The 26,834-nt window shown below is 37.3% G+C and overlaps 1 protein-coding gene and 1 pseudogene across 1 annotated transcript; both read right to left on the bottom strand.

The window, feature by feature from the left end:
* Positions 1-4,671: 4,671 nt before the first annotated feature.
* LOC103274166 lies at positions 4,672-5,258 on the bottom strand (annotated as a pseudogene).
* A 14,957-nt stretch (positions 5,259-20,215) lies between these two features.
* On the bottom strand, positions 20,216-20,966 carry LOC103274165 (interferon alpha-5-like). The gene has a single exon (XM_008071628.1). The coding sequence runs from the start codon at positions 20,836-20,838 to the stop codon at positions 20,269-20,271; it is 570 nt and encodes a 189-aa protein (XP_008069819.1). The 5' UTR covers positions 20,839-20,966; the 3' UTR covers positions 20,216-20,268.
* Positions 20,967-26,834: the final 5,868 nt, after the last annotated feature.

The raw sequence follows: 26,834 nt of genomic DNA, 5'->3' as shown, positions 1-26,834 counted from the left end.
ACTAGATGTAAAACCTCAAACCATAACAACCTTAGAAAATGCAGGACACACCCTTATGGAAATTGGAACTGGCATCCAATTCCTGAATAAAACCCGAAACCCACATGCCATAAGAGATAAGTTAGACAAATGGGACCTCATTAAACTGACAAGCTTCTGCAAAGCCAAAGAAACCATCAAGAGAGCAGGGAGACAGCCCACAGACTGGGAGAAAGTATTTGCCAACTCCAGTTCTGACAAAGGCCTAATATCTTGGATCTACAAGGAACTCAAATGTGCTGAAAAGAAAAAAACAAACAAACCCATTACAAAGTGGGCAAAAGATATGAACAGACACTTCTCAAAGGAAGACATCCGAGCGGCCAACAGACACATGAAGAAATGTTCAACCTCACTAATCATCAAGGAGATGCAAATAAAAACTACACCGAGATACCACCTAACTCCAGTCAGATTGACCATCATCAATAACTCAAAAAATAACAGATGCTGGAGAGGATGTGGTGAAAAGGGAACACTACTACACTATTGGTGGGAGTGTAAACTAGTGCAACCTCTGTGGAAAGCAGTGTGGCGATTCCTAAAAGCTCTAAATATTGACCTCCCATATGACTCTGCATCCTCCTACTGAAATATACCCTGAAGAACTCAAATCACTCTATCAAAAAGATACCTGCACACGAATGTTTATCACAGCATTGTTCACAATAGCAAGAACCTGGAATCAACCATGCTGTCCATAAAAAGAGGAGTGGATTTAAAAAAGGTGGTACATATACATGATGGAATACTATGCAGCTATAAGAAAGAACAAAATCATGAATTTCACAGCCACCTGGATGGAACTAGAGTCTATGATACTGAGTGATCTTTCACAGAAACAAAGATCTGAGTATTACATGTTCTCACGCATATAGTGGACCTTGAACATCTATCATAACTCTAAGAAAATGATTGACAGTGGTGGGAAACTATGGGGGGTTAGGGAAGGGAAGGGAGGTGGGATTAACGGTAGTCAATATCTGTCTGGGGACGGGGAGACACCCCTTATCAACAAGGGTGCCTCAACAATGCACATTTGTATACCTAACCCTTAACTGTACCCTACAATTTTATAATAAAAAATATGTTTTTTAAAAAAGGACTTTGTACTTAATAATTTGTTGCAGGAAAAATAGCACATGTTCTCACTTATAAATGGGAGCTAAACTAAGAATCTGCAAAAGCATATAGGTGGTTTGATAGGCATTGGAGATTCAGAAGGGGGAAGGTGGAGAAGGATGGGGTGATGAAAAATCATCTATTGAGTGCATTGTGCACTGGTGGGAGTGATGGACACACTTAAAGACCAGACTTCATTGCCACTATAAAATGCATCCATGTAACTAAAAACTGTTGTACTCCCTAAAGCTATTGAAATTTAAGGAAATAATGTGTTCCTTGTCCTAGCTTCTGGGAGAAAGATTCTTTAATGCAGTTCCTTTCATTCATTTTTAGCATATGTCTTATTCTTTGATATACATTATAATTTGCCAATTTGGAATACATCCATGCTTATGCTTTTCATAAAACCAAAACTTTCCACTGTAGTACAATCTTAACGTTAATAAATAAATATGGGAAGTAATAATATTTAAAAAGTAAAAATGGAATTATTGGCCTGAGCTAGCTTAACCAGAAGAATAAAATGTTTTAGCATATCAGTAACTAAAAAGTATAGCCATAGAAAAATTTCTAATAATGTTAGCAAAGCAAAAAAATTCTCAAAAATATTATATTACTAGCAGTAACTAGGTTTATGGTACAGATGTGTCAGTTGTTAACAAGAGAGTAAAGAAAACGTCAAAGAAAGGTTCTAGGAATATTGTCTGGCACTCTAACATAAAGCATCCCATATCATAGATAATATAAGCTTAGATTATCATCATGTATCATAGATTTCAAAATACTGATGAGGCTAGGCTTGGTGGCTCAGCCTGTAATCCTGGCACTTTGGGAGGTTCGAGACTCACCCAGGCAACTTGGCGAGACCTCGTCTCGACAATAAATCAAAAATTAGCCAGGCATGATAGTGAGTGCCTGTAGTTCTGGCTACTTGGAAGGCTGAGGTGGAAGGATCTTCGGAGTCCAGCAAGTCGAGGCTGCGGTGGCCGGGAACGTGCCACTGCCCTCCAGCCTGAGTGACAGAGTGAGACTCCAACTCAAAAAAAAAAAAAAAAAAAATACTGATGAAATACAGAATTGAATGTAAAAACAAATTACAAGAAAGAGAACTAAATATATGGAAAATCAAATGAGAAATATGATTAAAATGAGGTTTGGGTCTCTGTCCTAGACATTCTATAGTTAAGAGAAACAAGCAACAAACAAACAAAAAAAACTATCCAGATCTTTATAAACAGATGAAACTAAAACTAAGTGTCCATCAAATTAATATGGCTACAATTTATAGAAGATGAATATGTCAATAATTAGAAGTTATAAAAGCACAAGTAGTGTAAATGACCAACATAAAAACTACAGTAAATAAAAGAACAGGCCAGGCTCAGTGGCTCAGCCTATAATCCCAGCACTTTGGGAGGCAGATGCAAGTGGACTGCCTGATCCCACAGGTTCGAGACTAGCCTGGGCATCTTGTTAAGACCTGTCTCTACAATAAATAAAAAATTAGCTGGGCATGGTAATGCATACCTGTAGTTCCAGCTATTTGGAAGGCTGAGGTGGAAGGATTGCCTGAGCCTAGCAGGTCGACACTGGGGTGACCTTGAGCATGCCACTGTACTCCGGCCTGGGCAACAGAGTGAGGTTCCAACTCAAATAATAATAATAATAATAATAATAATAGCAGCAACAGAATACAATAATACCTTATCATAAAATTTGATGGAAGAAAATGGAAATTAACAAGTAAATGGGTTGTCATTGAAGTTTACTATAAAGTAATATTATTAAAGCCCTGATATATTACTATTGTGCCCAAATTAATAAGTGATTATTTAAAGCAAATATTATAAATGCTCATATGTTTTGAAAATTAGTTTTAGGTTTAGAAAACATATTGCAAAAACACATAAAGAATATGGAAGAGGCCAGGAGCGGTGGTTCACGCCTATCATTCCAGCACTTTGGGAGGCCATGGTGAGAGGATTGCCTGAACCCAAGGGTTCAAGACCAGCCCGGGCAACTTGGTGAGCCCTCATCTCTACAATAAATCAAAAAATTAGCCGGGCATGGTGGTATGCGCCTATAGTTCCAGCTACTAGGAGGGCTGAAGTGGAAGAATCATCTGAGCCCAGCAGGTAGAGGCTGAGGTGGCCATGTGAGCATGCCACTGCAATCCAGCCTGGGTGACAGAGTGAGACTCTGACTCAAAAAAAAAAAAAAAAAAAAAAAAAATATATATATATATATATATATATATATGGAAGGGCTATTAATATGTATTCTCCTTCAGGTGCCACTTTACACTTTATTTCATTCTTTCATTCAACAAAAAAGCTTTCCAAATAATTTTCTATTCATAGGTTTCCTAATTTCTCTTCATATGTTTCCTCTTAAATCTACTCCCAAGGGACTACTACTTTGTTTATTCCACTAAATCAAATTCAAAGAAAATGTGCTTTTGGGTCTACTAGAACTAGGTACTCCTCACTTCCTTTTAAGCATCACTGTCTTCCCTTCATTAGTCTCTTCTCCATTCTTCCCCATTTCACCTCCTGACTGCACTGGCCACCCCACCTCAGTACCCTTTGCAGATTTTCCTTCTCTGCTCGCCTTTAAATGTCGAGGGTCGAAAATGCAGGCAAAGCTCATGATCCTGTCATTGATAAGTAACCATGTCCCTTCCTGTCCACATTACCAGAAATAAAAATCCTGAATGAACACCTTCACCTGTGGCTTCTGTTATTCATTCCAGATCCATAGTCCACACTGGCAGAAAGACTTCTGCACTCCAATGTCTCCCATGAACCTTAGAAGAGGCATTAACTTTTTTTCCTTTTCCAGTATCATTTATTGCTAAGGCTTCTGGTATGAAAACATCATTTCCCTTTTCTTCTCTTTGTAGCATTTAATATCAGTGAAATCAGTGCCACATTTATGTTTTCTTCCCTGTAAGACTGGAGGTTTTAAGGCAGCAGGAACTGTTAGCTTCATTCACTTGTGTTTCTTGAAGGGACTTCCGCAATTGACCTCTTACTCAATGTATACATATAATGTGAAATAAATAAATATTACCATCTATTTTTCAGTTTGGTTTAGAAAACCAGCATTTTATCTTTGTTCTTTTAAAAAATTATAAGTTTTCTTTGATGATAATGAAATAAGTAACAAAATAGAATAGTTAATAAAATAAAATGATGACCATGCTTTCTAATTTTAATACAATGATGGGTGAACATCTGTTATATGAAAAATGTAAATATTATAATATAATAAGGCACAAAATAAATATGTAAATCAACAAACATACAAACATAAATAGGGCAGTCATTTCTTAAGGATCGATGCCCTTGGTGCTGAGTGTTTTAAACATACACTTGCATAAACCACTGACAAAGAATTTGCGAACTTTAATAAGTGCCGTGACTGAAGCAGAAATAAGAGTCTTTGGAAACATCCAAAAACATGTGTGCTGAGTGCAATATGGCAGATTAGTTCATGAGAATCATTTCAAGATGACCCCAGGTCTCCATCCTTCCTTCTTAACCTTTCTTGCAAGTTTGTTGATAAAGAGAAGGATCTCATGATTTCCACTCTGACAACTTCCCAGGCACAGCCACTGTATTTCTTCTCATTCAGGTAGAGACGGATTCCCTGGAAGTACCTCTTCAAAGCCATTGCAGGGTCCTCCGTCACCCCGGCAGACCCTTCCTCTCTCACCGCCCGCACCAAGCAGGGCTCCAGATGTTCCAGCTGCTGATTAAGTCCGTCGAGGAGTTTGTCCAGGAGGGTGATGTTCCAGGCAGCAGAGGAGCGCTCTGTGTGGAAGAGGTTGAAGACCTGCTGCAGCATCCCGTGGAAGACAGACACGCCTGGGCCTCCTGCAACCGGCTGCCATCCACCACCTCCCGGGGGAATCTGAAGTCATTTCTGTCCTTCAGACACAAAGAAAGGGAGATTCTCCTCATTTGGCGCAGATGCACCAAGGTCTTCATGCTAAGCTGGTGGTGGTTCTGAGGTCGGTCACTGCCCAGCGATCCCACAGGGCCACAGCCGCACACCACCAGAGCCGCCAGTAGAGGGAGGAGGAGGGCCATTGGGAAATGAGGATGCTGGGGGTCTGTCTGGGCTGGGGTCTGGGTGAACCTTGGAGCCTATGTTCTGTGAAGACAGTCTTTCTGTTCGTGGCTTTTAATAGGGGACATATAATTTTCATTTTCTGAACATATCTCTATACTTTTGCTGCCACTTTTTGTTTTCATTAACTAATTTTCTACATGGCCTAATAAGAGTACAGATATCATCAAACTCTAAACTCGTTTTTTTGTTTGCTTTTTTTTTTTTTTCGTAGTGGCAGGGTCTCACTCTGTCAGCCAGTCTAGAGTGCAGTGGCATAATTGTAATTCACTGTAACCTTTAATTTCTGGGCTCAAGGGATCCCCCCTCCTCAGCCTCCCAAGTAGCAGAGAATGCAGGTGCACACCACCAGGTCTGACTAATTGTATTATTTTTTGTAGAGACTGGATCTCGTCCAGGATGATCTCTAATTCTTGGCCTCAAGTGATTTTCCTGCCCTGGCCTCTCCAAGCACTGGAATTATAGGTGTGAATCACCATGCTTCCTGTACCACTCTCAACTCTTACTTTTTGCAATAGTTTATTTTTCAGACATGCCAATCCAAATGGATATTTATCAATTAAATGAGAAACATCCTTGTCCTATAGGCTGAAGTGTAGGTAGAAATGTAAATTCTCTTTCTCTCTCTGTCTCTCTCTCACACATGCACACACAGAGACAACTTTTTAAAAATTATTTATAAATACTGCTCCTTCTTGCTCTGAGGGAAAGAACTTAGGTTCCACTTTCCCCTTTCTTGCCATAAAGTATTAGGCCCCCTCAGCCTTATGGGTTTCTGTATTTCGTTAGGGATTTACCAGACCCTCTGTGTCAAATAAGCGCTTTAGAAGCATTCGCTGGGTTTTGTTCACTGTGTTGTTCATGAAGAGGCTGATGATCATTAGTGATTTAGCTTTTCCAATATTTCTCTTCCTTTGAAAATACATTTACACAGGTCCATGTGGTTATGCTTCACTGGAGTCACAAGGTCAGTATTAATACAAACATTGTCCTTTCTTCCCATCATTTTCTGACTGGAGGTCTATGTTCTCCTCAGGCTGTGCCAAATACACCTAGCAGGAATCCTAGTTTGTTTCTGGTGCACATGGGTATGGAGATTCTAATTCCAAGATAACTTTATTTCCCAGCACCACCTCACTCACAAGGTAGTTATCACAGTAGCATCTTTTCCTCTAGAGTGATAGTGTCCTCAACTCAAACTCTTCTAGACTTCTTTACTAAGGGTCTCTCACCATATCTGGGTGGCTTTAAAGCTTATTACTAGAGAAGACACTTCTTTGCTGCCAAAATAACACATCTGCCAAGACCCTTGCTGTTGCTCCTGGAGTGTCCATGTGAAGGACCCTAGTTCTCAGTAGTGACTTCCTCCTTTCCTGACCCATGTCCCCAAGCATCAAAAGTTCCAACAGTTCTCAGATGCTGATAGCAAAAAATTTGCTTTGTCTAAGTAGATGGAGGAATTACTCAATCACAATTGCTTTATCTTTAATAGTGAAACACTTTTTTATTTTGCCAGATGTTTGTTGTAGATCAACACTTTTGCTTAAATTAATGAACACTTGTTATACTTGCAGTTTCTGAGATGGGCACAGGGAATCCAGTGACAGTGATGGCATTGTCTCTGAGAAGCATATGTTATACAAAAAAATTACCTTCACTTGTCCATCTACTCTGTATAGTTCTATCGGGGGTCCTTTGCCCCTCTGTTTCTCTCTCTCACTTGGACAATGAAGAACAGTGAAGCCAAACTAGTCTGTCAGGAAAATAATAGCCTATTATTCTTTACCTGTTTGTGATTTTCCATTGTACATTTTTATACCTTCTTTTTACATAGTGATTTATTGGGCAAAGGTTGTCTTGCTGCTCTTTTGTTACATTCTAATTCATAATTAAACAACACAAATAAAATATGAAAGAAAGACAAACGGATTGCAATGTTTTGTTTTGGTTTTTTTTAATAATTTTTTGCTGGGCATGGTGGCTCACGCCTCTAATTCCAGCACGTTGGAAGGCAGAGGTGAGAGGATTGCCTGAACCCACGGGTTCGAGACCAACCTGGGCAACATGGTGAGACTTCATCTTTACAATAAATCAAAAAATTAACCGGGTGTGGTGGCGCACACCTGTAGTTCCAGCTACTTGGAAGGTTGAAGCAGAAGGATGACCTGAACCCAGCAGGTCAAGGCTGTGGTGGCTATAAGCGTGCCACTGCATTCCAACCTGCGAGACAGAGCAAGGTTCCAACTCAGAATAACAATAATAATAATAATAATAATTCTCACAATTTCAGATTCTTTGTTTCTCATTTCAACTTTCCTAGAAAGGAAAATCCAACAGCTGTTCATGAGCAAAAAGAAAACAAACATAAGTCTGATTATCATGAAAGCAAAAAACGGGAAGTGACTTTCCCCTGACAGACTGAAAAATGTAAGTTGCAAAATTCAATGCAACAAAATTAGGAACTAAAAGAGAAAAATGAAGGCCAATGTTGAGGTACGCGGAGGCAAGGAAATGACTGCAACTGCCAGAGACTCAGAGGAAAGCAACTCCTAGGTCAACAGACTGCCCTCAGCTTTGCAAGACCACCTGTCTGACTTTATTTCTTTTAGTCCAAATGTAGTCAGCTCTGAGGGGAGGAGGGAGGTGTCACACCAACCAACTCCCAAGAGATTCCTAAAGAGTCCCCAGTTGCTAGAATACCAACCCTCTCTGGCACAATAACGAATATTAGCCTTGCCTGAGCACTATTTCTAGTTAATAATTCACTCAGGCAGGCAATAAAAATATTGCTTTGATAAACCTAGAATTAATTAAATGATCCCAAATGAGTCTACTGTTACCCTGGATAATAATCATGATATTATAAAATAACACTGAATTTGCATGCTTATAATGGACCATTCATTGTTCTAAGCTCTTTAGAAAACATTAACTCAATCCTTTCAACCACTCTATTTGGATTACACTCATTTGCACTCATTTATATAACTCTAGAGAGAAATGCAAATCGGGATTGATGAACTGTTTCGAACATGTCAGTGGTACAGAGTTAACACCTTAGGGAGAGCTAAGATAGTGGCTTGTCTGGAAGAGCCCATCCAAAGAAGTGGAGGGTAGATATGAACATAGAATTTATGGAATGAGGCGCGGTAATGGCAGGAAATCAGTAGAGCAAGGAGATGAAATAACAAAAGACTCTAAGATTCACTTTGAATACAAACTGCCATCTGTTGTTTGGTAGAGCAACAAAGGGGACAATATCAGTGAATTAAATTGATTGCCTCTAAGATCTAAGAAAAAGCGAACCAAATACCCTTTAAATAGCGTAAGAGAGTAGATTTTTATGGCAATTGAAAAAAATCTAAAATTTAATAAGTGATTTCTTTAAAATATATTAAAACAACTTAATTAAGAAAAAGTGAACAAAATACCCTTTAAATAGTATAAGGGAGTAGATTTTTCTGGCAATTGAAAAAGTCTAAAATTTAATAAGTGGTTTCTTTAAAAAATATATTAAAACAACTTAATTAACCTAGTAAATACAGATCCCCAAAAGCTACTTAATTTTGACTCTTGAGTTTTTTTGTGAGTTTTAAACAAAAAGCAGCTCACAATTTTAATCTGAGGACAGGCCAGCCTTATGGACTCTGACTTTTTTTTAAAATTAGTTTTTATTTTTATTTATTTTTTTTATTTATTTATTTTTGAGTTGGAGACTCACTCTGTCACCCAGACTAGAGTGCACTGGCTGCTCCCGGCCACCGCAGCCTCAACCTGCTGGGCTCCGGGGATCCTTCTGCCTCAGCCTTCCAAATAGCAGGAACTACAAGCACGCGCTACCACGCCCGGCTAATTTTTTGATTTATTGTAGAGATGAGGCCTCGCCAAGTTGTCCAGGCAGGTCACAAACCTGCGGACTCAGGCAATCTACTCACCTCAGCCTCCCAAAGCGGGACTACAGACTGAGCCACCAAGCCTGGCCTGACTTTTTATTTAGGGACCTCACAGGTTAGCCTGCAGTTCTCATTCGCAAGGATGACAACACCGTTTGTCACCTCCAGGTCATTCAGAAGTACATCTTGTGTACTCACAGAACCCAGTGAGGAATCTCTTCTCTTCTTTATATCTTTCCATCCAATGGTTGAGTTGTGAATGCTGAAAAGACCTTTTTTATGATCAAAATGGAAGAAAATTATGAACTTTCTATACTGAAACAGTGGAAGACTTTTAAGGACTACTTGCCAAGGGGAGTAGGGGTTTTACTCCAAACAATACGACTGCTTCATATCATTGTCTTTATTTTTCCAGCTTCGTCCTATTTTTAAAAACCACAAAATAAAACTGCATGATAAATGTGTCATTAAAATTAGCATTAGTTGAAAATAATAGAGTAATTATTATTTTTATCAGAAATTAAAGATGTTCTCAGTCTGTTTTGAGGGGGGAAAGCCTAATTAATCCTCAGGAAGGGTTCCAAACTCTATTTCTATTCTGTGCAGAACGCACCAACTGGAAAGGACAAAAGAGAGGATTGGTCCACCAATGTTCTGTTTTCAATGAACTAAATGAATCCATGTTGACTAAGGTCTTTGCTGCCAATAGAAATTGTGACCTTCCAATAGGCACATGACTACTATCTTACAGATATCTGTTCAGCTGAAAATACTCTGCCTAACTTGCTACTAACTGTATTCAAATACCAGTTTATTCCTCTTTTGTTCAAGTATTGTTTTCTCTCTTTGTTATTGCTGTTGCCTTTACAGAAGGCTGCCTCAGGACCCAACTTTTAGAGATTCCTTAGTTTGCACTGGCCCCATGAATAATTTTCCCTGTACTACAATGATTTGCTGGGACACAGGGCAGAAATACAAGATGCAGCAAGCACTGGGTTAACCCTCGTGTCTTCCAATACTCTAGAGGTTGCTGTGACATCAGTGTCACCCATACTAGGGACACTGATGCTGGCCATGTCTTCATGGGAGAACTCAGTGCTCTCAGCATCCATTCTCTCCCTCTGACTGAATGATCCTAAGAGCTGACTCTTCTTCCATTAGTATTGTTCCATCTCCTGAGGACCTGATGCTGTGCCAGTGAATGTATTAAGCATCCGTGTTCTCTTTTCACATGCTCAAGCTGCTGCGGGTTCTTTTAACTTTATATTCACCATGTGCTCTTTGGTGTTTCAAACAAATGAGAGTTCTTTGCTTGGTACAATATCCTGCTAGGGGAGTCAGAATGTGAAAGCGCCTAAAACGGGGCACAGATGAGCTCCTGAATTCTTTACCAGCTCATGGGATATAGTCATGTGGGCCAGGCTCCCTGGATTTATCATATTTCTGTGTCACCCAGTAGGACTTCCTTGACCTCAACAGGGCTGAGCTTGGCAGGCAGAGAGGGTCAGGCATGGCCACATTCACACTCTTTCTCCTGATGCTGATAAACCTCAGCTGTCTCCGGTTGGTGCTGCACCATGATTGCCTGCCACTGCCCCAGGAGGACCAGGGTGGGGATTAAGGCTCCCTGTGTCTCTCTCCAGTGGCACTGCCCAGGAACCTGTGTGAAGCAGGCTGTGATAGGGCCTGCCACTGCCAGCTCTCTGAACCCCTCACCTCGGTTCTCCAACTTGATCTTTTATTTACAAAATTTTATATTTTATTTTTAAATTTTATATTTTAGGATATAAAATAATTTCACTTCTGGATATGATCAAGAAATGGTTACGGAGATTTGTTTTCCGAGTAAGGTGAGAATACAAAGGCAAATCACACTTTTTGCCCACTGAATGTAAAATGACAACAACAAATCACATTAAAGGCATAAACAGCTTAAATAACCAAAGTATAGAAATGTCTATCATATTTGAAAGGTATTAAGCAATCACAAGGGACTGAAATCAGGAGAGAGCACAGCAGGTAAACTAAAAATTTTTAGCTTTCTTTGCCTGCTTCTAAACCGAGCCCCCCACCAGCTGTGAAGAAGAAGGAAAAGCAAGGATGAAAATATTTTAGGATATAAATTTGAATTTTCCAGCATCTTACCTCCTTCCTCCATCTGGAAAGAAGTAACCTAAGGTTTGGGTTTATAGCCTGAGAAAATTGAGAATCCCTCCTAAATTGAAGACCTTTCCTGCCACCTGAGCAATTCACACACACTTCCTGATTAACTTCTTCAATTACAATGTTGCAAAGATGAATACTTCCCCAAATCTGCCCCAATAGATACCTTGGCAGGAATTATTTAGCAATAGTTCTATTCTCTGAAATTCATTTAATTTTGACCTCAGTGGTGTTTATCACTGAGTCAAGGCGGAAGAGATTCAAGTCTGGTCAACATCAAAGTGACAATAAGAAGTTTATCCTCATTAGAAAGTCAAGTAACATGATCTAATAAGAAGAAGCTTGTAAAACTAGCAACTTAATTTTAAGAAAAAGTTAAAGTACCATCATAAGAGCTTGATTTAGTGTACCATCCAACAGGAGATTTCTCCTCCTGATTTTTTTTTTTTCAGTTCCATATCCAGACATACAGGCTCTACTGACCTCGAGGGTGGCACAGTGTGTAAAGCCAGTGGGGAGTCAGAAGATTCCGGAAGGCTGAGCAGGCTGGAGGCAAGACTTGGTGTATGTCGTTATCCATCTTGGCCAGTAGGTGACTCTCTTCCTCTGTACATATTTTAGCCATCTCTCCCCACCTGCCACCCCAGACTAAAGTGGTCTTGCTTTCTAGTTCCCTTTTTCTGAAAAGACTGTTACATCATCGTAACTGGGGCATTTCCAAAAATATGCACTAAGATTAAAAAAAAAAAAGAAAGAAAGAAAGAAAAGGTCTCTCATTTGGGAGGTTTCTGAAAAACCAAAAACTTCCACTCAATTTTTGCTTTCCATTGGTGGTTGTGTACATTTTAGGGAAAATTGACAGCCAGAAATCACAAAGCAGCTGTAAAAATGGGCAGTGCGGGTGTGTGAGGAGTGAGTGAGGAGAGCACGTTGGGGATTTTTGCACTGGGGAGGGAGGAAACTATTGTGATACAGAAGCGAAAGAACGGAATTCAATAAGCAGGGAGGGATGGGGAGTGTGGCAGGCATCAGAATCAGCAAAGGAACGCTGGCGACGTATAGAGATATATAGACATACAATACATACTATTATATGTTACTTAAATATATGTATATATGTATATACTTTCAACCTAGTTTAGGAGACAAATCCTTGGCAAAGAGAAAGGCGGGAGTATGCTAAATATCAGAATCAGCAATGAAATACACACACGCACACACACGCATGCATGTGTATTATACATAATATATACCACAATACATAATGTGTTTTATATACTGTATAATATGTATTATTCAGAAATATATATGTATATATATGCTGTAAATACACACACACACTTTCAACTTGAGTTTAGGAGACTAATTCCTGTACCACATATTTACAAGTCTTCAATTTCTGTTTGAGTATTAATCAGACTTACCTTCAATGTCAAATGTATGTAATTTTCAAACTTCTCCTGGACCCTTACCAATTCTCTTTTTTAAACTGTCAACATTTTCCAGTCAGTTACAGAGGAGTATAGAGTCTACCATTCTCATGTAGATATATGAGTCAGAAAATGCCATCTGTTAAGCCCTCTCTCAGTGGAAAATGCTTGACTAAGTGCTTTTAAATGTTTTAGTTTGCTTGATACTCACAACAACTCTAGACATATTTCTACTTTACTTTGAAGTTGAGAAAATAATTACTTCGGCTTCATTTTTGAAATTCTGATAGAAATTAATCCAAAAATTACATGCTTTCTTGCTCTCTAAGTTTTATTGGTGGATGATATTATATTATAATGTCATTTCACTGGTTTTCATCTAATTTTACTCTTTACTTTAGATATTGGGGATAAATAATTTTCTAATTCGGTTTCACTTTTCTATGAAAAAAGTGTCCCAGACTATTATACTTACTGCAAGTTGAGCAGTTGTTAATCATAAGAGCTTATGATTTTTATTAAATCATTGCCCTATGTATAGGTCAAATATTAATTTAATCAGTAAGAAAGGAAGTAACAGAGAAGAATTCTTGGCACATTTATCTGTACTAGAAAATGAGGTATATTTGTAATGACAGTAAAAAACAATGTGACACAGGGGAAAATTAGGTAACCTGATTATTAAAATATATAATTTTTAAAATTTTTATATTATACTGGTAATAGTATGTAGGATGAAGAATTTATCTGATGTTAGAGTAATAAATGCAATTTTAAATAAAAATGCTTATAGAATGATTACTTGCTAAACTAAGACAAAAACCAATGTAAACTCTTCCTTTCATACAATAAATTAAAATAAAATCCTGATGGAATATACAATTGACGTAAGATTAAATTTAAAAAGGAATTGGTACAGTACAGATTTCAGTCACGATGTAGGCTTGAACATGTCTTACTACTGTTAACAATTAGACAATTGGCAAAAAATATGGAACACCAGTTATAGATATGAAACAACAGACATCTGAGAATTGTTATCCTGAGATGAAAAAAGAAATCTCCTTGAATTCAACACTAACCTGACTTTCTTCTTAAAGGTATAGAGAAAGAAGAAATGAAAGGCATAAATAAAAATGAAAATAAACTTTTAGCGGCAGAAAATATAATACCTGAGATGGAAATTTAAGTACAGATATAAAGATTAATCATTGTAAAGGCACAAAAGTAAAATCTGTCCAGAATAAAGCAGAGAATAAAATAAAGTCTCAGATTCTGAAGCACCAGAAAGAGAAGGGCAAAAGGAGTCAACCAAAATATTTGAACAGATAATGGCAGGCAATTTTCTGAATTAAATTAAAACAATAGATCTATGAATCCCAAAACTCAGTGGATCACTAGCAGCATAAACACAGATAAATAAAAAGAAATAGCAAAGTACATCACTATAAAATTGCTGAGAATGAGTTACTAAAAAACCTTGAAAACAGTTATAAACAAAACTCACATTACATATAGTAACTATTTCACTATATTTGAGTATATGCACACATGTTGTACACCTTGAATATATACAAATAAATAAATAAATAAATGCCTTGATTGGGCTGGATTACAAATATTTATATATTTATCTTACATAAATATATTAAACATATATAAGCAAAGAAAGATAAGAATGTTCTCAGGCATATCATTGGAAATAATGCAATGTAGATATCAACAAAATGGCACATTAGAAGGTTGAAGGGAAAATAAAAACAAACCACACCTGTTAATCTAGAATTTCATATCCAGCAAATACATCCTTTAAGAATGCAAGTAGGCAGGGCTCAGTGGCTCAGTTGGTAATCCCTGTACTTTGGGGGGCCAAGGTGAGTGGATTGCCTAAGCCCACGGGTTCGAGATCAGCCTGGGCAACTTGGCAAGCCCTTGTCTCAACAATAAATCAAAACTTAGCTAAGTATGGTAGCGTGCACCTGCAGTTTTGGCTACTTGGAAGGCTGAGGCGGAAGGATTGCCAGAGACCAGCAGGTAGACACTAGGGTGGCCATGAGCATGCCAAAGCACTCCAGCCTGGGCAACAGAGTGAGACTCCAACCCCCCCCCCCGAAAAAAAGCAAATGTAAATAAAATAAAGACTCAGGGAAAAAGAAGCTTAGAGAATTCACCACGACCAGACATATACCACCAGAATTGTTAACAGATATTCTTTAAACAGAGGAGAAAATTATACCAGATGAAAACTTGCAGCTTCACAAAATAATAGAATTACACTGTTCCATACAAAAATAATGAAAAGCCGGGCTCGGTGGCTCAGCCTGTAATCCCGCGCCTTTGGGAGGCTGAGGTGAGTGGATTGCCTGAGCCCGCGGGTTCGAGACCCGCCTGGGCAGCGAGACCTCATCCCTACAATAAATCAAAAAATCAGCCGGGCGTGGTAGCGCGTGCCTGTAATTCTGGCTACTCGGAAGACTGAGGCGGAAGGATCGCCGGAGTCCAGCAGGCGAGGCTGTGGTGGCCGGGAGCGGCCACTGCACTCCAGTCTGGGCGACAGAGTGAGACTCCGACTCAAAAAAAAAATAAAACAAAAATAATGAAAATGTAATCAGCAGCTTAAAACACATGTACCAGTAATATTGTAATAAAGATGAGTAACAACTGAAGCATACTGGCTTGAAATTATTCTATTATATGAAAAGTTACACAATGTAATTTCAAAATAGAGTGCGATGATTCGAGATAGTATATGGAAAACTAACAAAGAAAACTAAAATTAAAACAAAAAAGAATAGCAAATAAGTTAGTAGCAAAGATAAAGTGGAACAATTTTTTAAAAGTCGATTAATCCTGTGGAAATTAAAAAAGAAAAGGATACAAACTACAGGAACAAAGAAAATAATATCAAGATAGAAAACAAATACCCAAACATATTATATCTAATATATCTAGTAATATCCATAGTTAAGTAAAATGTATATTGTCTAAACTTTCCAATTAAAAAGCAGATATTGCCATACTGGGTCACAAACACACAAACAAGACCCAACTTAAGAAACCCACTTCGAATATAAAAACACAGATAGGTTAAAATTAAAAGATGGAAAAAATTATACCATGGATGCACTACGTGTGGATTTTCAGTTGGGTCAGTGTTTTTGTTTTTGTAAGCATGACAATCATAACTTCCAAGCCAGTAACATGCCGAACTGGAAAGCAGAAGCTCCCCAAGTATATGCATATCTAACATTAGGACATGCATAGCTGTTTCTTAAGGAGAGATGCTCCTGGAGATAATAATTGTAACAGCAACATTGTAACAGCAACTTTAAACTTAACGCATAAGAGTATTTAAAATAAATAAACAGGGGGGAGTGTGACTTAGTGTATTAAAGAGAATATACTTTCCAGGTTCCTTTCCTTACTTCCAAATCTTTCTTGCACATTTGGTGATGAAGGTAATCATCTCATGACTCCCTCTGACAATTCACCAGACACTGTCACTCTTCTTTTTCAAATAGAGATGGATTCCCTTGAAGTCCATGTTCACCACCAAAGTAAGGTCATTGCTTCCCAGAGGAGTCTCTTCAGGTCTCTTCTTCTGTGCCAAGCAGGTCTCCAGATGTGCCAGATACCAATAAAGTCCAGTGAGGAGTTTGTGCAGGAGGGTTGTGTTGCAGACAGTGGAGGAATGCTTTGTATGGAAGAGGTTGAAGATCTACTGTAGCAGTTTGTGAAGGACAGACATGGTCTGGACCTTCTGCAGCTGGCAGCCATCCACCATCTTTCTGGAACTCTGAAGTCATTTTTGTTCTTTAGACAATAAAAAGGGGAGATTCTCTTTATTTGGTCCAGAAGCATCAGGTCTTCCTGTCTACCAGTCCATGGCTCTGAGGCAGGTCACAGCCACAACTGGGGCCTTCAGAAGGAGTGGGCAGTAGGAGATCTTGGGAAAGCTGGTTGCCTGGATAAGGCATGTGTTTGTGTAAGTCTTGGCCCTAGTTTCTCTGAAGACTTTTCCATGTTTGTCTTTTAAATAGAGAACAGAGTACTTTTCAATGTCTGAATGCGTGTGTGTGTGTGTGTGTGTGTGTGTGTGTGTGTGTGTGTGTGTGTGTGTGTATTTTGCTTCACTTTATGTTTTCTTTAAGTATATTAGTGGATATCAACTATTTAAATTATTTTATTCATTTTTTAATGTAAGTTTAATTTGCCTTGAGAAGCTTCACATTTTTTGACATAAATAGAATCTTCAATTGAGAAAAGTGTTCTTAAAGTCAAGTCAAGCATATGTGAGTAGGTTTTTCTTCTTGCTAAATTATACCTCTCACCTGGGCTCTGTTTGCACCCTCTTTATTTTGCATGTGAACCTCTAGATTTGTCTTTTTGAGAAAAGATTTATTAGACCAATTGACAAGTAACTTCTTTAGGAGAAAGGCCTATATCTTGTTTGCAGTTTTATCATTATCACAGACCTCACAGTAATGGCTTTAAGATGCAATTATTAACACATAGTAATCTCAGTTTCTCTTACAAAGACAGACTTTCAAATATGGCCACGTGACTGTGTTTCACCAAGGTCTCAAGAAAGGATTGCTACAGGAGTTTTCCACTCTGTCAACATTTTCTTACTCATGATTCTTCGAGTTGTGGTCAACATCACTGACTAGCTCATGTTTTTAGATACACACAAGTATGCCACTTAGAATTCCAGGCCCACAGCATTGTTATACTTTCCTCAGCACTACTAACCTCTCAGGCAGAGAGCACATCTTCAATCTGACCCTCGGACTCCATGTCACACAGCCACCTATCTTCCAGTTTAACTCTTACTACCTCACTCTTCATGGACTGACATGTGTCAGCTCATTACAGCTTAAACATTTTGATACATCTTTATTTTATCCTCCAGACAGTCCCTGCACAAGACCCCGGAGTGTTACTGTGATTGAACTAAAGTTTTCAGTCTTGACCTTCTCTTCTTTTGCCCTGGTACTAATGTGTCAAATATTTTCATAGCCTCCAGTTGATAAGAGCAAAAATTTACGCTCAATATGTATGTCTGTGGGCAGGGGAGTATAGGAATTATTCTTTTATGAAATTTTTTTTAAATAACAAGAAAATTTTCTTTTGCCAGATGGTGATGTCTGTGTTGAATTCAATTCATTGAACTCTTGAATACTTACTATGCTCTAAGTTTGTGAGATGGCCTACAGGGGATTCTATGGTAATTTGTCTCCCATAAGAAGATTATATTAAAGTAACTACTAACTATCCCAGATTTTTCAGTCAATTCATTTCTACTGAGCTTCTTGGTTCATCAGCCTTCATCCTCCTGTGAAAATGTAGGGCAGAGGCCAAACACATGATGCTGGAAGTTTTGAAATTTTTATGCATCCTTTTTATGAGTTGGAGTTTCACTGTCGACCAGGCTGAAGTTCAGTGGCATGCTCACGACCACTGTAGCCTTGACTTGCTGGGCTCAGGTGATTCTTCCACCTCAGCCTTCCAAGTAGCTGGAAGTACAGGCCTACGCCACCATGTCCAGCTAATTTTTTTATTTATTGTAGAGATCTCAATACAGGCTGGTCTCAAACCCTGGGCTGAGGCAATCCTCTCTCCTCAACCTTCCAAAGTGCTGGAATTACAGGCTTGAACCACTGTGCCTGGCTATGCATTCCTTTTAATTTAGTACTTTTCTGAACAAATGTTTTATGGCTGCTTCTGAATTAATTTCTGTTTCCTCTTGAGGTAAATACCAAAATAGAGATGTACAGATAGAAACATAAAGAGCCTGTACCATTATTTTCCATAATTTTCAATACATCATTTTTTCTATCTTCATTCAACATTATTAGGAATTGTCATTGAATTTGGATTCATTGAAACAAAAGGAAACATATGCAAGTCTGAATATGATGAAAGTGAAAGAAGGAAAAAAATGACAGTGGGAGCTCTTCTTTCTACCTACTAAATAATAGTTTCTTTCTATTAACTCTACCAAACCCTTCATTAAAGTTGCTAGTTCCTTTTATTTTTCCACTGTAATAGATGGTTTCAATCCACACAGAGCATCTTACCGACATTCAACATAGTATTCATCAAAATAATGGCAAATTAAATAATTTAATATGTCATAATTTAAAATAAATAAAATATTAAACATATTAATATAATTTCCCAATGCATCTACTCTATGAAATCTATTTAGAGACACATTTGTTTCCAAAAATAGAAAACTATGCAAATAAAAAATAATCCACATTCGTTTCCAGGTCCTACCCTATTCTCCCCAACTTCAGAAAGCAAATTTCTCAAAATTATTTTTTATAATAGTGTCACTCACTTCTCTTTTTCACCTTTCTACCTACTCCTATATGGTTCTTGTTGACTAATTCCACAAAACCAACTCCCACTAAGATCACAAATGCCCAGTGTACTAGTCAGTTTCAATCCACATTTTGCATGAATGTATCTATTATTCTTATAAACAGTTTTAGTATTTTAAATATGCTCCTACCAACATTCTCTCTTGTCTTTCTGTGTATGGCTATTTCAAATCTGTTTTCTTTGTGACCCTTTAAAGTTGAAGTTTACAGAAATCAATTTTAAGTATTTTTTGTTGTTGTTCTATAAACTCTTCCCATGTGACCAGTTCTGTTCCTGGTCTTTCAACTCATGGCATTTTTTGTGAATTGTAGTCCCAAATATACAATTGCCTGTGGACATTTGTGCTTACATATCTACCAGTCAATTATAGTGGATATTTCTTAGCTTTGTTTATATTTCCTGACCTGTGTCTCGATCCAGCTTATGCTGAGAGAATTATCTTTGTTTTCTTTCCTTTTTATTATAGCATTTATTTTAGCAAATATGTATGAATATGATTATTACTTAAAAATATGATCCTACAAAAATCAAAGATACAAGAGAGCATTTGTATATCCACCTCAATAACCCGAGGACACCATACAACCTGACTTAAGGAACTTCAACGTATACTATACTTATAACTCAAATATAATAATGATGGGTAAATGCATCACCTCATACAGTCTTTATTCAGGTTGCACAATCAGACATGGTGTTTTTTTAAAAAGAATAAACAAAGATGAGAAATTTTGTACAGTGAAAATTTAATAAAATAAAATAATAAGTTGACTAAATATAGAGAGTATATTTTGATACATGAAAACAATGAAAAGTTGTGCATGATATAATATGGACAAAAGTAATTTAAATATTATAAATAGAAAATAAATACATATTTAAGTAAATAGATAAATAGATCCATCTGCATGGTCATCTGTAAGGGACTAGTGCCTGTGCAGTGCAAACAATGTTGCTTAACACTCCTGAAAACATTTGACTTAATTCTTGTCATGGTTGTAGCCAAAATGAGAGCATTTTTAAAGTGGTGGAACTCATGAGAGTGTGAACTAATGTATGAGTCAATGAGAATTATTTCCATGTTGGATGCAGTCTTATTCCTTCCTCCTGAGTCTTTCTTGCAAGTTTGTTGATGAAGAGAAGGATCTCATAATTTCTGCTCTGACAACCTCCCAGGCACAAGGACTATATTTCTTCTCCTTCAGGTAGAGGTTGATTCTTTGGAAGTATTTCTTCACCGCCAGAATGGAGTCCTCGTTCATCAAGAGAGTCTCTTTCACCTTCACCTCCTGTATCACACAGGCTTCCAGGTCATCCAGCTGCTGATAAAGTTCAGTGCAGAATCTGTCGAGGAGGGTCTCATTCCAAGCAGCTGATGAATCTGTTGTGCTGAAGAGGTTGAAGGTCTGCTGGATCATCTCATGGAGGACAAAGATGGCTTGAGCCTTCTGGAACTGGTTGCCCTCAAACTCCTCCAGGGGCAATCCAAAGTCATATCTGTCCTTCAGGCAGGAGAAAGGAGAGATTCTCCTCATTTGTGCCAGGAGCCTCAAGGCCCTCCTGTGACCCAGGCTGTGGGTCTGAGGCAGATCACAGCCCAGAGAGCGGAAGGACTGGCAGCTGAGCACCACCAGGGCCATCAGCAAAGAAAAGGGCAAGGCCATTGTGGATGTTGCAGATGCTGCTGGGCTGGTTAAGATGGGTGACCCTGAACGTTGGCTCTAGGTTCTCTGAAGACCTTGCTTTGTGCATAGGGTTTAAATAGGGAACATGCGAGTTTCCATTTTCTGAATGCCCTCCCCACATTTGCTTTCTACTTCTGTTTTTGCTTTCCTTTATGCACTCTTTCCATGGTTTTACAGCAGTTTCTCAGTCATCTTTTTTTTCCCCCATTCCTTGACCTCAGAGACTTGAATAATTTTTTTCCTTGAATAATTTTTTGAAACTTGCATTAAATATTAATAACAGTTATAGTGAACATTTGTGTATGTGTCCTATGTATAGTTCTATTTTATACACAAAAAGTGTAACATTTACTCTTTTTATTCATTATCTTTTAAAAAATGGCAAAGTTTGTGGAGCAAGTTTAATTCACTTTACATATATATTTTGATACATTGTAATGTATCAAATTATACTGTGAATTAAAAATTTATCATGCATAATCATAATATCAATGTAACAATATAAAATCATTCAAAACTTTAAAAAGTTTTTTTTTTAGAGACAGGGTCCCCTTCTTTTGCTCAGGCTGGAGTGCAGTAGCATGTTCATAGCTCACTATAGCATCAAATCCAGGGCTCGAGTGGTCTTGGGGCCTCAGCATCCCAAGTAGCTGGGACTACAGGTGCATGTCACCATGGCCTGGCTAATTTTTAAAAAGTTTTTGATATGGAGATCAGGTCTTGCTATGCTTCCCAGGCTGCTCTCAAGCTCCTGGCCTCAATTGATCCTCCCATCCTGGCCTCCCAAATTGTTGTAATTACAGACATGACTCACCATGTCCAGTCCAAAACTTAAAAAAAAAAAAACATGCAAAAATGAAATCATTTTTCTTAACATTGATTTTTAGTGTACTAAACTTTTCAATTTAACTTTATATGAAAAAATAATTTTAACTTCACTGTTAGTCACTCATAAAATGTAAACATTTTTATCTTTTCAGCACTTGACATAACTATTGCTCTGTTGAAAACCTTTAGTAGAATTAGATACTAATATGTAGACTATTTGTATTTACTTCTCAAAACCCACCTCATACTCAGAAATGTTGAGAATGAAACATAAGTAACATTCAAAAGGCAGTCAATGACAACCCTTAAGTAAGCAAAGGACACCTTTCACAATATAAGTTAGATCAAGTAGATGATTGAAAGAAAGTCCTTCAGTAAGTCATTTATTTACCCCATTGCTCTTGCATGTATTTTGTCTGTCTTCCATTAACAGTGTCAACATTCTCATGTGATACACAAGAAAATCCAATGAGAAAAATGAATATTAAGGAAAAGGGCTTTGTTGAATATGTTGAGTTTTGGAGGGTCACAAACTATTATAAAATCTAAGATTTGTTGTTAACACCCTTGGGAGTAATACCATCTCTACTGAAGAAACATGATTTAGAAAATATCATCAATTTGAATCTGGTTTTTTTGTATTTTTGCATTAAAGTTTGGATTCCCTAAAGGATGTTTCTATGTCTCAAACCAAGTTTATTCTACCAAATAAAAGGAAACCATCCTTGTCCTAAATTTAAAACTGGATAAATATTGAGTAAAGCCAAGTGAAGCATTAACTCACAACTCCAATCCTGCACACTGGCTTCACTTTTTAATTCTGTATAGGAAATTAGGTTGCCTCAGTCCTCTAGACTCCTACTCTTTAAATGATAGGTATGGGACCATCTTTGTCAAATCAGCTCTTTAATAACTGGACTCCATCCTCTTCGCTGTGTTATTCTCAGTACCGGGTCTAGTGTTACCACTCAAAAATAATTTTTATTGAAACAGCTTCTCATATTTTCTTTTTTTCTGGAAGATCTTCATTAATGATCAAATTATTTTGCTTCATCATGGCCATATTTACTAGATTTTAGTAGAAAATAGCTTATTATTTCCACTCTACTCTCACTGGGTGTCAATAATGCTTACTGAAAGCAGAGTTCCATGATGTGTGCCCGTGAGCCTGTACTCAGGAGGCTGAGACAGGAGGATCACCTCAGCCCAGGAGCTCAGGGCCAGTCTGGGCAAAATAGTGTGACCCTGTCTCTAAAATAATGAAGACAATGATGGTAATGTTTACTAAATTTATTGCTAAAACTACAGTTGGATATTTAGTTCCTTCAAGGCTTGTATAGCACTGAAGAATCAAATGCAACAGCAGAATAATTTCCAGTCTCTTCTTAACATTATATTAAACTCACAATTATGACCTCATTTCTAATTTTCCCTCTACTTTGTCATAATATAAAATACCTAGGTTGGTGTCTTATATAGAGTCACATATCTAAACTCAAATTTTTCCTGATTCACACAACTTATAGTAAAAAAAAGTCACACTACTTTTAGGAGGATAGCAGCCATGTGTCCCTCATATCATCAATTCTCCATCTTTCCTGCCCTTGTCAAGTAAGGACCATTTCTCCGGAATGTGTGTGTGAATCATAAATAGTTGTAACATTACTCTTCCATTACTCAGAAACCTAGGCTTCAAATCATTTGATAATATTTAGGTGAAACTAATATAAAATCAACGTGTCCTTATAAGAATAGAATCAGAAAGAATCTGTTTTTTAATAAACCAAGTAAACCCTATTATCCATTATTTTGATGATTTAATTAAACTCTTTATGTTATTACACAATGAAAATGTTCAAAGTTCTGAAATGGGCACAGAAGTTCCTGAGTTTTCTTTCTAGAAATGTATTTTTGCAAAGTTCATTACTTTTAGTAGTTAATCCAGCCAAAATAGTTTTACTGAATTTTAGAGTTAAACCTAATCATCACATCTTTCCTGAGAATGCAGGGCAATGATGCTCAAGCTATTATTCTTAATCTGTGAAACACTGGGAATGAATCACTCTTCTCTTGGTTCACTGGAGATAATGTTGGGGACTTATGTATATTTCTTTTTTGTGTGGAATTTTACTGTAAAAATGTTTTTTACTACCCCTAGATTTTTGTTATTTTCATCTTTGATGTATGTCAACAAAGAGATGAGGAAATGGTAAAACAAATGGAATGTGCAATATTTTCATATAGTGTTTTCAACACCAGGAATCTCATTTCACTTTTCTAAGAAAGTAAAAGTGGTTGGATTTTGAATCTCAGGACAAGAAAACAAATATAAATCTAAATAAGATAAAAATTTAAGAAGGAACACAAGATAAATTAGAAAATGTCTTAAGGTAAATAAAGATAAAAGAAAATGTATAAAAATTTTACAAGGTAGTAAAATCAGTGCTCAGTGGGACATTTTCAGCTCAGTGTAAAAGCTTACACAAAAGAAAAGAGTTCAAATCAATAACCTCACTCTATGCTTTAAGTGACCAGAAAAAGTAGTGCAAACTAAACCCAATTTTAGCAGAAGGAAAAACAAACAAAAAAATTCTAAAGCAAAGGTAAGTAAAATAAAGAATAGATGAGTAATTTAAAAATCAACAAAACTGTGAGTTAGTTTTTTGAAAAGCTCAACAAAATTGACAAACCCTTAACTAGTTTCTAAGAAAAGAACGAAAAAAGACTCAAGTAACAAAAGTCAGAAAGAAAGAGGAGAAATTACAACTGATAATACAGAAGTAAAAAAGATTATAAAGGACTACTATGAATAATTATACTCCAACAAATTGAATAACCAAAACACTGGGTAAATTCCTAGAAACATACAAACTGCTAGTGCTTAATCATAAAGAGTAAAACAACAACAAGAACAAAACTTCAGAACAAAGAAAATCCCAGGACCAAATGTCTTCACTGGAGAATTTCATCTAATAGTTAAAGACGAGTTGACATTAATTTTTTTTCAAACTCTTCCATAAAATTGAAGAGAAGGGAATACTTCCAAAATGATTTTATAAGGCCAGCAGTACCCTGATACCAAAGCCAGTCAAGAACATGACATAAAAACTTTCACAGATCCTCCAGGTGCTGTGGCTTATGCCTGAATCCCAGTAATTTGGGATGCAGAGGCAAAAGGATTACCTGAACCCAGAGGTTCAAGACCAACCTGGGCAACTTAAGACCTCATCCTGGGTGACAGAGTGAGTCTCCAACTCAAAAAAAGAAAAAAAAAAAAAAAAACTACTACAGACCAATATCACAAATAGATATTGGTGTAAAAATTCTCAACAAAATACTTGCAAACCAAACACTATGGCACTTTAAGAAGATTATACAACATAGCTAAGTGGGATTTATTTCTGGAATGCAGGGATGGTTCGACATACATATCAATCAGTGTAATATAGTATATTAATGGAATGAAGGGGGAAAACCATTGTCATTTCAATTCATGAAGAAAAAGCATTTGACAAGATTCAATACCCTTCATGATAAAAACATGTCGGGAGTCGGCCACAGAGGCCCACTGAGCGTTAGGGATCAGGAAGGGCCATTGACCCCGAGACCACTAGGATGCGTTCGGGAGCTATTGAGCCCATTTCCTCCCCCTTTCTACTCAGCACTAACCAGATTAAGCTCCTGTGAGCTCAAAACATAAAAACTCTGAGACCGGGACAAACACAAGCTAACTTTAGAAGCTCATTGCTCCCATTCTTCCGCAAACTACAGTTTTGGCTTTCACACAACTTATAATTCAAACTTGTGTCACATCTAAGAGCTTTAGTATTGGTCACAGGCTTCTGGGTCATGATCTTAGGATTTATTGAAGGTGTAAATTGTAGAATATCGTTTTAGAAGACAGCCATTTTGTTGAAAGAATGCGGCTGGGTTACTTGCAGGTAGCCCACTGTGCACTTTGGACTGGGCCACATTCCAAACATTCTGGGATGGGCCACTTTTGTTTGTAAAGTAAATACTTAAGCTTCTATAGAATTGTTTAACTTGGCATAAATCAATCAGCTTAGGATGAAAAAGGTTTATAGAATATGTCAGCCGCAGATTAGGTTATCCTTTGTTATGGGATTTTAAGATTATCATATGAAAAGGGTTTAAAGGCAATCATTGATTAAGTTTTCATGGATTAAGGCTTCTGGTGGATGGGGGATGCCCCTCCCACATCTGACTTTGTATATAAAAGACCCGTTGTAATTGCCAATAACACTCATTCGCTTCTGCACTAGACCAGAGTCCAGTCTCTTTCTTTCTCTCTCTCTCTCTTTCTCTCTTCTTTCCCCCAATTGCCGACACCATCTCCACCTTTGGGGTACCCTGAACCTGGCTGGAGCTGGTCTCTGGCAAAAACACTCAACAAACTAGGAATAAAGAGAAATTACCTCAATATGATAAGGGCTATGTATGAAAATTCCACAGAAACATGATGCTCAATCATGACAAACTGAAAGTTTTTACTCTGTCAGGAACAAGGCACAATAACTCTCTTACCACTTTATTTAACATGATATTTGAAGTCCTAGCCAGAGGAATTAGGGAACAAAAAGAAATAACAGGCATCCAAATTGGAAAGGAAGAAGTAGATCTTTTAGGTGTCCCACATCATTAAAGTAAAATAAAATTAAAAAGAAAGAAAAGAAGAAGCAAAATGATCTCCATTGGCAGATGACATGGTCTTATATGTAGAAAACCCCAAAGATTACACATATATGCACACAGGTAATTAGATGAATTTGCTTATAGATGAATTGAGCAAAGTTGCATGATACAAAACCAACAAATAAAAATCAGTTTTTTCTATATACTATAGAATAAGCATTTCCACGTACTATTATAATAATGAATAATTTAAATAGAAATTAAGAAAATAATCTCAGTTACAATAGCATCAAAATGCATAAAATATTTAGAGATAAAATTAACCCAGGAGGCACTAGACTTGTATACTGAAAATTATTTAACACTGCTGAAAGAATTTAAGATGATACAAATAAATGTGTTTTCATTTATTTGTATCTATCATAAATTAGAAGACAATATATTTATGCTATCCAAAATGATCTATAGAGTCAATGTCATCTCTATCAAAATTA

Source organism: Carlito syrichta, unplaced genomic scaffold (genome assembly GCF_000164805.1).
Source record: "Carlito syrichta isolate Samal-C Ts95f unplaced genomic scaffold, Tarsius_syrichta-2.0.1 Scaffold314566, whole genome shotgun sequence".
Classification (NCBI taxonomy): Eukaryota; Metazoa; Chordata; class Mammalia; order Primates; family Tarsiidae; genus Carlito; species Carlito syrichta.
Note: the sequence above shows the minus strand (reverse complement) of the source record. Positions and strands in the feature narration are given on the sequence as shown.

Coding starts and splice junctions, on each gene's coding strand:
- LOC103274165 (XM_008071628.1), bottom strand. CDS start 20,838: ATGGCCTTGCCCTTTTCTTTGCTGATGGCCCTGGTGGTGCTCAGCTGC.